Raw genomic sequence first — 16,221 nt, 5'->3', positions numbered from 1 at the left:
TCATTGGATGTTTCCCAGTGCCAGGAGGAGGATCCATACATGCTGGTAATGAGCGAAATGTGGTGCCATCGCTATGGGAGGGATGGTAGTGCAGCCCATATTTGACCAGAGCCAAGGGTACAGATTTTTTAGGAAGGGCTGCTGGTGCATGCTTGTTAGATTTGCTGCCAGCAAACAGCACTTTGTGAGAACCTGCCTCCCCAGTAGAGCTACTTGACCACTCAGTGCCTTCAATGGCAGTCGGTTTGGGTCCTGTACATTTCAGGGTCGCTTCTGACAGCCCACTTGTCGTCAGAATCTACCCTGTACTTTCAAGGGAGCATTAAATGTTTCAGTGGTGTGAAATGATCTGAGTTTGAATAAAAACTTCTCCAATATTGTTTTGACTGATATTTACACTATTTGGTGCGGTCACCTTGTGTGTCTGTAACTGTTGGTTATTCTTTCTGTCTCCTCCCATCCTACGTCTGTCACTGATACCTCCGTTGCATCTGGCAGTATTTTACAACTCCATCACTTATGATACCTGATGTTTGGAGTACTAGCTGGAAGAGGCAGATTCTCTGTGTTTTGTGTCTCTCTAATTCATGTATTTTTTTGTTGTAAACAGTGCAAAGTTTACCTGGTGGAAGAAGTGTTGATGACCTATTTCCTGGGGATATTGGAGGGAGGTGGGGCAGTGGACGAACACCCTCTGATTCAAAACTTACTGGACCTTATGTGGCTCCTCATGGAGGTGAGTGCAAACAAGTAGCGATATGGACTTTGTTGGGGGCAGGAAAGTGGAGTGGGAGAGTCAACCCTCGTACATTTCATGGAGGGCAGTGCAGTATAACAGCATTTGCCCCTCCATTGGGTTAGCACTTGGTCTGTAATTGTGCCCCAGCATGGGATTAGTGTACCTTTTTGTCTGTATTAGAGGGAGCAGCATGCGGCAGCCCAGCCTGGAAATCGGCGCGGTCCCGGCCTGCAAGACCGTCAGCAGGCCGGGGCCATTAGAGGGAGCAGTGTGTGGTGGTATACCACTGCAGGGAGCAGCGTGTGCTGCTGCAGGAGGGTGACGGCTGATTGCAGTGCGGGCAGGAGCGGCGGGGTTGGGGGCGAAGGAACGGCAAGAGTTTGTAGAGGGATGTGATCGGGGCCCAGAAGAGGCGAGGGCCCAGGGGCAGCATGGGCCAGCCCACACTACGACATGCATGCACACTAGGTCCGTGCAACAGAGCTGGTCTCCACTTGTCTTAGTCAATCCTTGCCACTGGACCAAGACCTAGCTCTGTCAAGCCCGTGTGGTGGCTGGTGTGCAACGGCCACCACACGTTAAATAAATCCACGCACAGGCATCTTCCACCCTTCAACATGCAGTTCGGGATCTGGAATATTAGGTCCTTAATTGAAACACCTGTGAATTCATCCCTTTTTGGTGTGGAAGCAAGTCATCCTCACTTCGAGGGACTGCCTATGATGATGATGATTTGTGCCCCTCTGAGACTAGTGTACAATTCTGTCTACCCGTATCCCTCCATCGGACTAGTTCATTGTTCAGTCTGTACTCATGCTCCTCCATTAATTCAGTGTACTGCTGGGTTTGTACATATGCCCCTCTATGGGGTTAGTGTACTATTTAGTGTGTATTCATACCCCTCCATTGATTTAGTGTACTCATCCTTTTTTGGCATGGAAGCAAGTCATCCTCATTTCGAGGGACTGCCTATGATGATGATGATGACTCATACACTTCCATCAAGTTAATATACTGTTTGGCCTGTACTCAGTCCCCTGCCTGAGGCAATTCACTATCGTAAATCTTGGGTAGAGGTATTTCATTCTGCAGTGCATTCCTGCTTGCCACTCGGGGTCTGTTTTGCTTGATTTGTTTCTTCTGTTACAGGATTATGAAGTCCAAGAGTGTTTGAAACAGCTGATGATGTCACTGCTTCGTGCATACAGATTTTCTCCCATCATCCCTGATTTAGGGCTACAGGTGAGGCCTTCCCATCGTATAAGACAGCAGTGTCTAATCTCTCGGAGCAGAGGGCTGGATCCGGTGAATGGGCCGCACATCATTGCACAAAACTGCGAGATTCCAATGTTCACGCAATGTGAGGACTGCCACCCCCCCCCCCCCCCCCCCAATACAGATCTCCCCAGCAAAAATGTATAATTTAAAGTGAAATTAAAATTGTTTAAATTAACATCACCAGTTACTGGACAATTCTCAGCACATACAGTATATTTGCAGTAATTATATATTTTACTATTCTCAATGCCAAAAACAACAAAGGTGCTACTCGTGTGCTAACCCGTAACATACGTATGGCCAGGGTGATCTGGACTAGTTTTGATCGACTGGATAGGTCGGAGAGGAATTTTCCTAGATTTTTTTTTTCCCCCAATTGGTCTGAGTTTTTATCTGTTTTTTGCCTCTCCCAGGAGCTCACATGGCTTCGGTTGGGGTGGAGTGTAGAATGTTTTGGTGCAAGGGGTGTTGCAGTTGTGGTGAGGCGGACTGGCTGGGCTGGGCTGGGTGCTCTTTACCTTTCCGCCATTGTTCAGGGTTACTGACCGAGAGCCGTGTGGCTCTTTGTTGGCCGCCGCAGACATGATGGGCCGAAATGGCCCCCTTCTGTGCTGTAGATTTCTATGTTTCTATAAAGTTGGTCCTTGAAACACAGTTGCTGATATCTTGTGTGGTGAAATGTTGCTCAGAACCTCTGCCTAGTCCAGTGTCCCTGCTGGCTTCATACTGACTGTTGAGCTGAGCACAGGCAGCCAAGTACAAGCCCACAATTTGAAGATCTTGGCCATCAAAGAGACCATCATTGGCCCCTCTCACAGAGCCAACCCACCTCTTCACCCTGGACAAAGCTGTCAATCAAACCCGTAACTCCCAAAGGGCCCACAGGATGTCAGTCACATAGGATGTTTGTCCCAACCATTTGGGACAAGTGTAATAATTGGAAAACAACACATTGTCCAGCAATCTATTAAAGACACTACATGATTGACACCAAGAACTCAGCAGTTAACACACATCAGCATATTAAACCCCCTTTTGTTTGACAGTACCTGCAATAGAACACAGATGCATAGTGCCATTGATATCCCAGAGTGTAATGCGTAACCATGTAGGTTTCAGAGACCGCTAGCTGTAACTCGTTTTAACCCTTTGTGTACTGTGAGCACAAGAAATAATTCAGTAAAAAGATTTAACTAAGACTGGCTACAGTTTTGACACCATTTCTAGCTGTTGTTATTTGCCCAAGATATTACGTGTACTTAATATAAGCAAGTCCTAGGATGCATAGAGTAGCTCTACAGGAAATAGCAGAGGCTCTGATGAAAATCTTTCAAACATTCTTAGATATGGAGTTTGTACCAGAGGATTGAGGGTTGCCAATGTAACACCTCTGATAAAGAAGGGATAAATCAGGTAACTATAGACCAGTCAGCCTAATATCATTAGTGCGTAATCTTCTGGAGGCAATAATACAGGATACAATTTATACTCGCTTTAAAAATTAAGGGTAGCCAGCGTAAAAAAGGCAAGTCATGTCTGACAAATTTACTAGAGTTCTTTACGAAATCACAGAGTGATTGCGAAAGGAAATGCAGTGGATGTTGTGTTTATGGATGTTCAGAAAGTGCTTGAAAGGATGCCATAAAGCAGTCTTGTGATGAAATGAAGGCACACAGTATTAATAGCAATGTGGCAGCATAGATAGGAAGTTTGCTAAAGGACAGAGAACAGAGCAGTGGTTAATGGATCTTAGAAACATAGAAAATAGGTGCAGGAGTAGGCCATTCGGGCCTTCGATCCTGCACCGCTATTCAATGAGTTCATGGCTGAACATGCAACTTCAGTACCCCATTCCTGCTTTCTCGCCATCCCCCTAGTCGTAAGGACTACATCTAACTCTCTTTTGAATATATTTAATGAATTGGCCTCAACAACTTTCTGTGGTAGAGAATTCCACAGGTTCACCACTCTCTGGGTGAAGAAGTTTCTCCTCATCTCGGTCCTAAATGGCTTACCCCTTATCCTTAGACTGTGACCCCTGGTTCTGGACTTCCCCAACATTGGGAACATTCTTCCTGTATCTAACCTGTCTAAACCCATCAGAATTTTAAATGTTTCTATGAGATCCCCTCTCATTCGTCTGAACTCCAGTGAATACAAGCCCAGTTGATCCAGTCTTTCTTGATATGTCAGTCCTGCCATCCCGGCAATCAGTCTGGTGAACCTTCGCTGCACTCCCTCAATAGCAAGAATGTCCTTCCTCAAGTTAGGAGACCAAAACTGTACACAATACTCCAGGTGTGGCCTCACCAAGGCCCTGTACAACTGTAGTAACACCTTCCTGCCCCTGTACTCAAATCCCCTCTCTTTGAAGGCCAACAAGCCATTTGCTTTCTTAACCGCCTGCTGTACCTGCATGCCAACCTTCAATGACTGATGTACCATGACACCCAGGTCTCGTTGCACCGCACCTTTTCCTAATCTGTCACTTCAGATAATAGTCTGTCTCTCTGTTTTTACCACCAAAGTGGATAACCTCACATTTATCTTCTTTGGGTTGGAGGGCTGTAAACCAACGTGTCTCCTGGGGTGAATGCTTGACCATTACCCTTGAGATATATAATTGATGTGGACTTGGATATGGGAGAGAAACAATATCAAAACTTGCAGAAAATGCAAAAATAGGGAGTGTGGTTAACTGAAAAGGAATTATAAGCGACTTCAGGAGGACAAAGACCAAGCAGATTCGGCACATATTTATTGCATGAGTTTGAATGTGGTGAAATGCGAGGTGATACATTTTTGGAGGAAGACTAAGGAGAGGAAATATACACTAAATGATAAATTAGGAATAGAATAGCAGACAGATTTAGGGGTTCCTCGAAAGATAAGGTGAAAGGCAAGAACACCAAGTTGACAAAGCAGTAAAATAAAACTCTAGATCTATAAATAAGGGCTCAGAGTTCAAAAGAGAGAGGTAATAGCTAAATCTTTACAAATCATTGGCTTGGCTGAAATTAGAACGTTGTGTCTAGTTTGGGGCTTTAGGAAGACTGTCAAACCCATGGCGAGAGAATAGAAGAAATTTAGTAAGTTGATATGTGTCTTTAGCTATGGGCTCCTTTCATTAGGTTAAGAGGAGACCCAATAGAGGTATTCAAAATTATGAAGGGTTTTGTACGGTACAGAGGGAAAAGTTATTCCCATGGGTAGTGAGTGGGTAACTAGAGGGCATAAACTTAAGTCCCATCACCAAAAGAACAGGGGATGAGGTTAGAAGTATTGTTTACTTATGATCATAGGACATAGAATACCTTGCCAGAAATAGTGGTAGAAGCAAAATCCATGTTAGCTTTTAAAAGAGAAGTGCATAAATATAACATACTTAAAGCATAATAGATAAAGGTCAGGGAAATGGGACAAAGTGGATAACTTTCAGAAAGCTGGCACAGATGAGATGGACCAAGTGGCCCTCTTCTGTGCTGTTGACTTCTACGGGGGAAAAATGTTGATGCGGTAAGAGAATTGCCATGTTACCGGCAGCTCAAGTTAACGGCTGCTGAAAATGGCTGCAGCAATACCGGGTGAAAATTCATGCAGGGGGCTGGCGATGTTAGTGTAGCGCTAACTTACCGTGTAACATTCTCCTGGTGGCGTTAATGAAGACCTCCGACCCGAAGTTCCCGTCCACAGTCGGCATTGCAGCTTCTTACAGCCTCTAGAAATGAGGCTGTGGAGTTCAGAAGGAATTGTGGGCAATTAAAGGGGCAATGCATTCAGAACTAATAAAAATTACAATGCAGTGAAAAAATTCATTTTTCAACCCTTACTGCCTTTTCAACAAAAAATATACCTTTAAAAAGAAGTCCCAAATGGGATTCTTCAGCACCTAAAGCTGAATCCCTTCCGAACCTCAAAAAATGGGATAAGCACCAACACAAATAGCTCAGCAATCCAGGGAAGGGGCATCCAGGGTCTCGTACACAGCTCTCCAGCTTTGTGAAGGGGATCAATACTATAAGAAAGGTCCTCTACCCACAGGGGCCAGGAGGACCTCCAGAAAGAACGATGTAGGAGTACGTCACCGAGGCAGTCACTGCCAGCAGTGTCGCTCTACCACCCGGCTATAGTGCCCAAAGAAGCTTCATGACCTCAGACCACAGTCAAAAAGCCATCTTCTACCAACTGCATCACTAGCGTCATACACTGCTCAATGCACGACTCACCCACCAATCACTCACCTACCAACAATCTGTAGAAATCATGAGGCACATCTCCCATTCTTAACCTCACCTCATCCCCTTGGAGAAGATGGTGCTGGCCATTCTTGGCAAGGGCATTGCTGAGCCTTTGGCCAGTGGCGGGGCTGAAAGGATACAAGATGCTGGTATCCTCGTTCGTTTTTCTCCTTCTGGTATGCTCCTCTTGCTTTCCTGCCCTCCCCTCACCACAACTCCAGCCTTGTGCCTTCCTCATTTCACACACCCAAGAAATGCAGCCAGCCCAGCCAATGGTTGACCAAGAAGAGGAGAGTGAAGAAGATTGATTTGACACTCCCAGCCACCAGCTCCTCATGGACGATCAGCAAGGCCACTTGCTGTGTCCCCTACTGAACGTCAGCAGACTTCCCCCAGCCATGCTGCAATCCCTGGGGAAGTACTGCGTGGCATCAGTAGGATATGACAGGACAGTCACTAAGAGAATGCATACAGGTGATGAATTGATTTCTTGATGTCATGTTGGTAGATGTATAAAATTGGATTAGAAGGTTGGCTTTGTGATGACTTTTATTTCAGCACCATGGCAAGAGGACGCAGTGATGGTCAGTAACAGAGGGAAGGTAAGGTTTGGGACTTAATGTTGAAAGAGGAATTGGGGTTATGGTCACTGGGACTGCAGGCAGATGATGCCATCTTTGGCTTCCTCCTCATAGAATCATAGAAATAGCATAGTTTCGGAATAAGGGGTCGTCCATTTAAAATGGAAATGAAGAGGAATTTCTTCTCTCAAGAGGGTCGTGAATCTTTGGAATTCTCTACCCCAGAGAGCTGTGGAGGCTGGGCCATTGAATATCTTTAAGATGGAGATAGGCATATTTTTGAATGATAAAGGAGTCAAGGGTTATGGGGAGTGGGCAGGGAAGTGGAGTTGAGGCCAAGATCAGATCAGCCATAATCTTATTGAATGGCTGCGCAGGCTCGAGGGGCCAAATGACCGACTCCTGCTCCTATTTCTTATGTTCTAATGTAAATTTACAGCGTGGAAGGAGGCCATTTTGGGCCATCATGTCCACGCCGACTGACAAAGAGCCATCCAGCCTAATTCTGCTTTCCAGCTCTTGCTCCGTAGCCCTGTAGGTACGGCACTTCAACTGCACATCCAAGTACTTTTTAAATGTGGTGACAATTTCTGCCTCTACCACCCTTTCAGGCAGTGAGTTCCAGACTCCCACCAGGGTGAAGACATTTTTCCTCATTTTCCCTCTAAACTTCATACCAATTATTTTAAATCTATGCCCCCTGGTTGTTGACCCTTCTGCTAAGGGAAATTGGTCCTTCCTATCCACTAATCTAAGCCCTTCATAATTTTATACACCTCAATAAGGTCTCCCCCTCAGCTTCCTCTGTTCCAAAGAAAACAAACCCAGCCTATCCAATCTTTCCTCTTAGCTAAAATTCTCCAATCCAGGCAATATCCTTGGAAATCTCCTCTGTAACCTCCCTAGTACAATCATATTTTTCTTGTAATGTGATGACCAGAACTGCACCCAGTACTCTAGCCGTGGCCTAATTAGTGTTTTATACAGTTCAAGCATAAGCTCTTGTAAACTATGCTTCGCTGATGAAGACAAGAATTCCATATGCCTTCTTAACCACCTTATCTACCTGGCCTGCTACCTTCAGGGATCTGTGGACCTGCACTCCAAGGTCCCTTTGTTCGTCTACACTTCTCCGCGTCCTACGTCTGGACCGGGGTCAAACAGGGCTGCATCATCGCCCCAACCCTCTTCTCAATCTTCCTCACTGCTATGCTCCACCTCACAGTCAACAAGCTCCCCGCTGGAGTGGAACTAAACTGCAGAACCAGTGGGAACCAGTTCAACCTTCGCCGTCTCTAGACAAGGTCCAGGACCACCCCAACCTCTGCTACAGTACACGGACGACGCCTGCGTCTGCGCACATACAGAGGCTGAACTCCAGGACATTGTCGACGTATTTACTGAGGCATATGAAGCATGGGCCTTACACTAAACATCCGTAAGGCAAAGGTCCTCGCCGCACAGCACTGCTCCCTAGTCATCAAGATGCGCGGCCCCGGCCCTGGACCCTTCCCCATACCTCGGAAGCCTGTTATCAACAAGAGCAGGCATTCATGACGAGATTCAACACCGCCTCCAGTGCGTCAGTACAGCCTTCGGCCGCTTGAGGAAGAGTGTTTGAAAACCAGGCCCTCAAAACTGTCATCAAGCTCATGGTCTACAGGGCTGTAGTAATACCCACCCTCCTGTATGGCTCAGAGACATGGACCATATACAGTAGACACCTCCAGTCGCTGGAGAAATACCACCAACGATGTCTCCGCAAGATCCTACACATCCCCTGGGAGGACAGACTCACCAACATTAGCGTCCTCGACCAGGCCAACAACCCCAGCATTGAAGCACTGACCATACTTGATCAGCTCTGCTGGGCAGGCCACATTGTTCGCATGCCAGACACGAGACTCCCAAAGCAAGCGCTCTACTCGGAACTCCTTCACGGCAAACGAGCCAAAGGTGGGCAGAGGAAACATTACAAGAACACCCTCAAAGCCTCCCCGATAAAGTCAACATCTCCACTGACACCTGGGAGTCCCTGGCCAAAGACCACCCTAAGTGGAGGAAGTGCATCTGGGAGGGCGCTGAGCACCTCGAGTCTCGTCGCTGAGAGCATGCAGAAAACAAGCGGAAAGAGCGTGCGGCAAAGCAGTCCCACCCAACCCTTCCCTCAATGACTAGACTATCTGTCTCACCTGTGAGAGTCTGTGATTCTCGTAGTGGACTGTTCAGCCACCCAGGAACTCATGTTAAGAGTGGAAGCAAGTCTTCCTCGATTCCGAGGGGCTGCCTATGATGATGATGACCATTAAATGTGTCTGCCCCTTGCCTTGGTAGCCTTCCCCAAATGCATTACCTCACACTTCTCCGGATTTAATTCCATTTGCCACTGTTCTGCCCATCTGACCAGTTCATTGATATCTTCCTGTAGTCTACAGCTTTCTTCATTATCAACCACACAGCTAATGTTAGTATCCTCTTCTGCTTCAGCCTCTTCTATGTCTTCCTTTTCCCTCTGCGAGTGAATACTGTAAATCTGCATAAAATGCTAGAAATACTCAGCAAGTCAGGCAGCAGCATTTCAACCTGAGACGTGAACTCTGGTTTTTCTCTCCACGGATGTTGCCTGTCCTGTTGAGTATTTGAAGCAATTCCTGTCTTCTCAGAGGCCTTCCTTCACCATCTGAGGCCTTGCAAGCATCCAGCAGCACTCCCTACACACTCGAAAAAAAACTTTGAACATCTATAACAACAAGCCACTACTTCAATAAAATCCCCCCAAAAAGTCCAAAAGTTTAAATGCAAACTTACCTGCAAGATGTGTGTGCCCTTTCAAGAGGTGCTTACAGCACTTCTGTCGGTCTGTACGCTGGGTTTCCCTGGCGTGGTTATGACCTCAGTGCTAGGGTCAAAGTTGGCCGTGGTGACATTGAGTCGGCATTGCACGACGACTGACATTGCCACGCCGCCATTTTTTTGAAGCTCGCTGCCAGTTACCGGCAGCACTACCGAGACATCAAAAATGGAGGACACCACGGCACCTGCCACTCTTTCACCATTTTTTGCTGGTAATGGGTAGCGTTAAGGCCTCGAATCTTTAGCCCTATGTTTCCATTGTGACGCTTAGTGTACTAACAGGTCTTCCTTGTTTGTGTCTTTTTGCAGATCCACTACTTGCGACTTACCATAGCAATTCTGAAGCACGAGAAAACCAGGAAATATCTGCTCAGCAATGTCTTATATCCTTTTAAACCCACTTGTACTTGTCTACGTTTTATTCTTCCATTCAACTGATTGAGTCGCAAAAATACTAGAAAAAGATCCTCTCTCTTTCAACTCTCCCATGCATATTTTCTCAGAGTGGGCAGATTGGTAACCTGCTTCCAAGGATTTTGCTACTGCCATGGTGTTAAATATCTGCTGGAAGGCACACAACAGCAGCCCATTGTGGCATTGTCTCCACATTTCCATCCCTCCTTTTGGGAAGTGCTTGACTCCTCCCCAATGGGTGTCGGATCAGGGTCAATCAAACCTGAGTGGGTTCAGCGGGCCTCGAATGGGGGTGGCTCATTTAGCACCTTCCCATTACCACATGACTGCAGTTGGGAACTTGGGTGTGCCAAGAGTGGCAGGCACAAGGTTAAATGTTACCACCCCATCAAATATTAATACAAATGATCCACTGCAAACTGCTGGTCACTGGAACTTTCCATTTGGAGCCTGCTCAAGAGATATTGGAGAAGATGCTTAAATGTTTCTTCTGTCAGCGAGTGAACTTTGAGTGATAGGTAGTTATATAATTAAGTTATTATTAGTGACATTCAATATCAGTTTTGGCTATTCTTCAGGATTTTATTCCAAGGGTATGGAGCACAGTATGATCGTGTCCTTTAAAATCTCAGGTATATAGTGCTGTATTGTGTACACACTAAATCAAACACAGAATTTTGTCCAAGGTGTAGTTTGCTAATGGTTTCTTTAATTTTCTCAAAGTACATAAGGGGTAAAACCCAGCTTCAGTGACTTGAAAATAAATATTTTGGCTTATTTTATGACACTGGTTGCAATTGGTCACTTGCCCGACCCAGGTATCTGTGTGGCATTGGGGTCAAGCCATTTAATTCAAATGCAAACTCCTTATTGGGACTAGTTAGAATATATTTTTGATTGACAGATCTCTTGGAGTTTAACAACGACTTAAATTTGTTTGGCTCCAATTGTTTTTGGAAATGATTTCTTAGCCTGTGTTGTCATTCTTTGGGCTAGATTTTCTCCAGCCTAACGCACATTTTAATGTGATTTATTCGTGTTAAAAGTACTTTTTTGTTCTTAAACTGAATTGCACAAAATTCCCCAAACCTTAAGAATGACATTTTCAAAATATCGCCAAAAAGCAGATCGCCCTGGTGCAACGCGGAAAAAAAACCGCACCGCCTAAGTTTGGCCATTCGGCAAACCTGTTTTTAGAAGAAAGAAACAACATGCGAGAAAAGCAGGCATTGCAGCCTCAGAAACGTCAGTAAGTAGGAAGACCTGCAGAAAAGGTAAGTTTAAGTTTTTATTTTTTAATTCTTTTGCAGCAGTTACTTGTAAATGTCTTGTAAATGTTTTGTGATTTTGATTTTTTGTTTCTTGCGATTTTTTTTTTTTTGTGTTTTTTTCCCTCCCAGGGCCTGTGTTTTTCGAGTTGATAGGCGTCGGGCTAAAGTTGGCGACACGAATCGCCATGGAACGCCGTTTTTTTAAGAATTTTGTGGCCAAATTTCCTCCCTTAAAAAAAAATGGCGTAATTTTTATTCTTTATTCACTATTTTGTTATTTATCAAATAACGACAGGCTGGAGAATTTCTAACCCAAAATAACCTGTTTCTGTACTGTAATGTTTGATAACATAAAGGTGCAGGGCAAGGCTAGAATACTTAATGAGTACTTTGTATCAGTGTTTACAAAGGGAGAGGATGCTGACAAAATATTGATAGAAGCGGAGATGGTAGAGGTAATGGATGGGGTGAAAATTGATAGGCAGGGTGTACTGAAAAGGCTGGCTATACTTAAAGTGGATAAGTCACCTGGTCCGGATGTATCACGGGTTGCTAGGGTAAGTGGGGATGGCAATAGTGGAAGGCTTGCCATAATCTTCCAATCATCCCTAGATGTGGGGGAGGAGTCAGAGGATTGGAAAGTGGCAAACGTGACACCCTTGTTCAAGAAAGGATGTAAGGACCTTCCTAGTAACTATAGGCCGGTCAGTTTACCATCAGTAGTGGGTAAGGTTTTGGAAACAATAATCAGGAAAAAAATGAACAGGCACTTGGAGACGTTTAAGTTAATTAAGGAGAGCCAGCACGGATTTGTAAAAGGCAGTTTGTGTTTGACTAATCTAATTCAATTTTTTGATGATGTAACAGAGAAGGTTGATGAAGGGAATGCAGTGGATGTAGTCTATATAGATTTTAGGAAGGCGTTTGACAAGTGCCACATAAAAGGCTGGTTAACAAAATTGAGGCTCATGGAATAGGAAGGTCCGTGTCAGCATGGATAAGAAATTGGCTTAAGGACAGAAAAGAGTGTGTTGTGGTGAATGTTTGTTTTACAGACTGGAGGATGGTGGACAATGGTGTTCGCCAGGGGTCAGTGCTAGGAACACTGCTTTTTTGATGTATATAAATGACTTGGATATTGGAATACAGAGTACAATTTCAAAATTTGCTGATGATACCAAACTTGAAGGTGTGACAAACAGTGAGGATGATACTAATCGACTGCAACAGTCTATAGGTAGGCTATCAGAATGGGCAGACAAGCGGCAGATGGAATTTCATGCAGAGAAATGTGAGATGATGCATTTTGACAGAGGGAATAATGAGGGACAATATAGACTTAATGGCGCAGTTCTAAAGAGTGCAGGGACAGAGGGTCCTGGATGTTCATGTGCATAGATCTTTGAAGGTGGCAGGGCATATTGAGTGAGTAGCTAGCAAAGCATATGGGATCCTGGGCTTCATAAATAGAGGTATTGAGTACAAAAGCAGGGAAGTTATGCTGAACTTTTTATAAAGCTCTGGTTAGGCCACAACTGGAATATTGCGTCTATTTCTGGTCATTACACTTTAAGAAGGATGCGAAGGTCCCTGAAAGGTTGCAGAGGAGATTTACCAGAATGGTTCCAGGGATGAGGGATTTTAGCTACAAGGTTAAGTTGGAGAAGCTGGGGTTGTTCTCCTTGGAGCAAAAGAGATTGAGGGGAGATTTGATAGAGGTCTGCAAGATTATGACGTGTTTAGATAAGGTAGACAGAGAAAAGCTGTTCCCATTAGCTGATTCAAGGACTAGGGGACACAGATTTAAGGTTTTGGGCAAGAGATATAGGAGGGATGTGAGGAAGAACTTTTTTACGCAGTGAGTGGTAATGACCTGGAACTCGCTGCCGACGAGAGTGGTGAAAGCGGAGACGATCAATGACTTCAAAAGGAAATTGGATAGGGACTTGAGGGAAATAAACTTGCAGGGCTACGGGGATAGAGTGGGAAATGGGACTGACTAGATTGGTCTATAGAGAGCCGGCATGGACTCGATGGGCCGAATGGCCGCCTTCTGTGCCGTTATGACTCTGACTGTCCCTGCAACAGGTGAAGTCACAGATGGAATCCTTTAGATTGGAAAATTGTGCATGTCTCTCTGCTATTTAAGAAAGGAGAGAGAGGTAAACCAGTTACCTAACATCTGTTGTCAGGGATTTACAAGAGTCTATAATTAAGGGTAGAGTGACTGAACATCTTGAAAATTTGCAGCTGATCAGAGAGCCAGCATGTATTTGTAAAGGGTAGGTCATGCCTTACAAACCTGAGTGAAATTTTTTGAAGAGATGATTGAAATAGTGGATAGGGGAATGTCTATGGATATTATTTATCAGAATGACGATTTGTACTTTCCTTTTTCTGTCCTTCTGCGCCTGCGCCCTCTGGACTCTGCCCCTGACGCTTCCCGCCTGAAACCGGAAGTGGGGCTCTGCAATTGACCACATTGTTCCTCCGAGCGGGGGGGGGGGGGCGGCGGAGAAGAGAGAGGCGGCGGCGGGCGGGGAGAGAATGGGCGGAGTGGGCGAGTGGTAAGAGAGGTGGCGGGGTGAGAGATGGAGAAACGGGAGAAAAGAGAGAGAGAGAGAGACACACATGGGGGGGTGGGAGAGAGAGAGAGAATCATGGGGGTGAAGAAAGAGTGAAACACACATGGGATGGGGGGGGGAGAGAGAGAGAGACACATGGGGGAGGAAGAGAGAGAGGGACATGGGGGGGAGGAAGGGAGAGAGAGAGAGACATTGGGGGGGGAGGGAGCGAGAGAGAGAGACATGGGGGGGGGGGGGGGGAGGCAGAGAGAGAGAGACATGGGGGGTGAGGGAGAGAGAGAGACATGGGGGGGGGGGAGGGAGAGAGAGAGACATGGGGGGGGGGGGGGGAAGAGAGAGAGAGAGAGAGACATGGGGGGGGGGGGGGAAAGAGAGACATGGGGGGGGGGGGAAGAGAGAGAGACTGGGGGGGGGGGGAAGAGAGAGAGACTGGGGGGGGGGGGGAGAGAGAGAGACATGGGGGGGGGGAGAGAGAGAGAGACGGGGGGGGAAGAGAGACATGGGGGAGGGGGGGAAAGAGAGACATGGGGGGGGGGGGGGAAGAGAAACATGGGGGGGGGAAGAGAGACATGGGGGGGGGGACAGACAGAGAGAGAGAGACATGGGGGGGAGAGAGAGACAAAGGGGCGGGGGGGGGGGGGAGGAGGGTGAGAGAGAGACATGGGGGGGGGTGGAGAGAGAGAGAGACATGGGGGGGGGGGGGGAAGAGAGAGAGAGAGACAAAGGGGCGGGGGGGGGGGGGGAGGGAGAGGAGGGTGAGAGAGACACCGGGGGTGGGGGGGGAGGAGGAGAGGAGTGAGAGACATGGGGGGGGGGGGAGGGGAGGAGTGAGAGATGGGGGTGGGGGGAGGAGAGAGTGAGAGACGGGGGTGGGGGAGGAGAGAGTGAGAGACGGGGGTGGGGGAGGAGAGAGTGAGAGACGGGGGTGGGGGAGGAGAGAGTGAGAGACGGGGGTGGGGGAGGAGAGAGTGAGAGACGGGGGTGGGGGAGGAGAGAGTGAGAGACGGGGGTGGGGGAGGAGAGAGTGAGAGACGGGGGTGGGGGAGGAGAGAGTGAGAGACTGGGGTGGGGGAGGAGAGGAGTGAGAGACGGGGGTGGGGGGAGGAGAGGAGTGAGAGACGGGGGTGGGGGGAGGAGAGGAGTGAGAGACGGGGGTGGGGGGAGGAGAGGAGTGAGAGACGGGGGGGGGGGAGGAGAGAGTGAGAGACGGGGGTGGGGGAGGAGAGGAGTGAGAGACGGGGGTGGGGGGAGGAGAGGAGTGAGAGACGGGGGTGGGGGGAGGAGAGGAGTGAGACACGGGGGTGGGGGGAGGAGAGGAGTGAGAGTGGGGGGTGGGGGGAGGAGAGGAGTGAGAGTGGGGGGTGGGGGGAGGAGAGGAGTGAGAGACGGGAGTGGGGGGTGGGGGAGGAGTGAGAGTGGGGGGTGGGGGAGGAGTGAGAGTGGGGGGTGGGGGAGGAGAGGAGAGGAGTGAGAGACGGGGGTGGGGGGGGAGGAGAGGAGTGAGAGACGGGGGTGGGGGGGGAGGAGTGAGAGACGGGGGGGGGGGGGGGAGGAGAGGAGTGAGAGACGGGGGTGGGGGGGGAGGAGTGAGAGACGGGGGTGGGGGGGGAGGAGTGAGAGACGGGGGTGGGGGGGAGGAGTGAGAGACGGGGGTGGGGGGGAGGAGTGAGAGACGGGGGTGGGGGGGGAGGAGTGAGAGACGGGGGTGGGGGGGGAGGAGAGTGAGAGACGGGGTGGGGGGGGAGGAGGGAGACGGGTGGGGGGAGGAGTGAGAGACGGGGGTGGGGGGGAGAGGAGTGAGAGACGGGTGGGGGGGGGAGGAGTGAGAGACGGGGGTGGGGGGGGGAGGGAGGAGTGAGAGACGGGGGTGGGGGGGGGGAGGGGAGGAGTGAGAGACGGGGTGGGGGGGGGGAGGAGAGGAGTGAGAGACGGGGGGTGGGGGGAGGAGAGGAGTGAGAGACGGGGGTGGGGGGGGAGGAGAGGAGTGAGAGACGGGGGTGGGGGGGGGAGAGGAGTGAGAGACGGGGGGGGGAGGGAGAGGAGTGAGAGACGGGGGGGAGGAGAGGAGTGAGAGACGGGGGGGGAGGAGAGGAGTGAGAGACGGGGGGGGGGAGGAGAGGAGTGAGAGACGGGGGGGGGGGGGGGAAGAGAGGAGTGAGAGACGGGGGGGGGGGGAAGAGAGGAGAGGAGTGAGAGACGGGGGGGGGGGAGGAGAGGAGTGAGAGACGGGAGTGTGGGGGGGCGGTGGAGGGGGGAGAGGAG

At 48.6% G+C, this 16,221-nt stretch overlaps 1 protein-coding gene across 1 annotated transcript in view; it reads left to right on the top strand.

Moving 5' to 3' along the window:
• The window catches only part of LOC139276840 (E3 ubiquitin-protein ligase RNF123), a 413,881-nt gene that overhangs the window by 70,720 nt on the left and 326,940 nt on the right, over positions 1-16,221 (top strand). Inside the window, exons 13-15 of the mRNA XM_070894838.1 lie at positions 611-736; positions 1,889-1,981; positions 9,999-10,092. Coding sequence (XP_070750939.1) covers positions 611-736; positions 1,889-1,981; positions 9,999-10,092 — 313 coding nt within the window. The remainder of the gene's footprint in view (positions 1-610; positions 737-1,888; positions 1,982-9,998; positions 10,093-16,221) is intronic.

Source organism: Pristiophorus japonicus, chromosome 12 (assembly GCF_044704955.1).
Source record: "Pristiophorus japonicus isolate sPriJap1 chromosome 12, sPriJap1.hap1, whole genome shotgun sequence".
NCBI classification, from domain to species: Eukaryota; Metazoa; Chordata; class Chondrichthyes; family Pristiophoridae; genus Pristiophorus; species Pristiophorus japonicus.
This window is presented reverse-complemented; position numbering and strand designations above follow the sequence as displayed.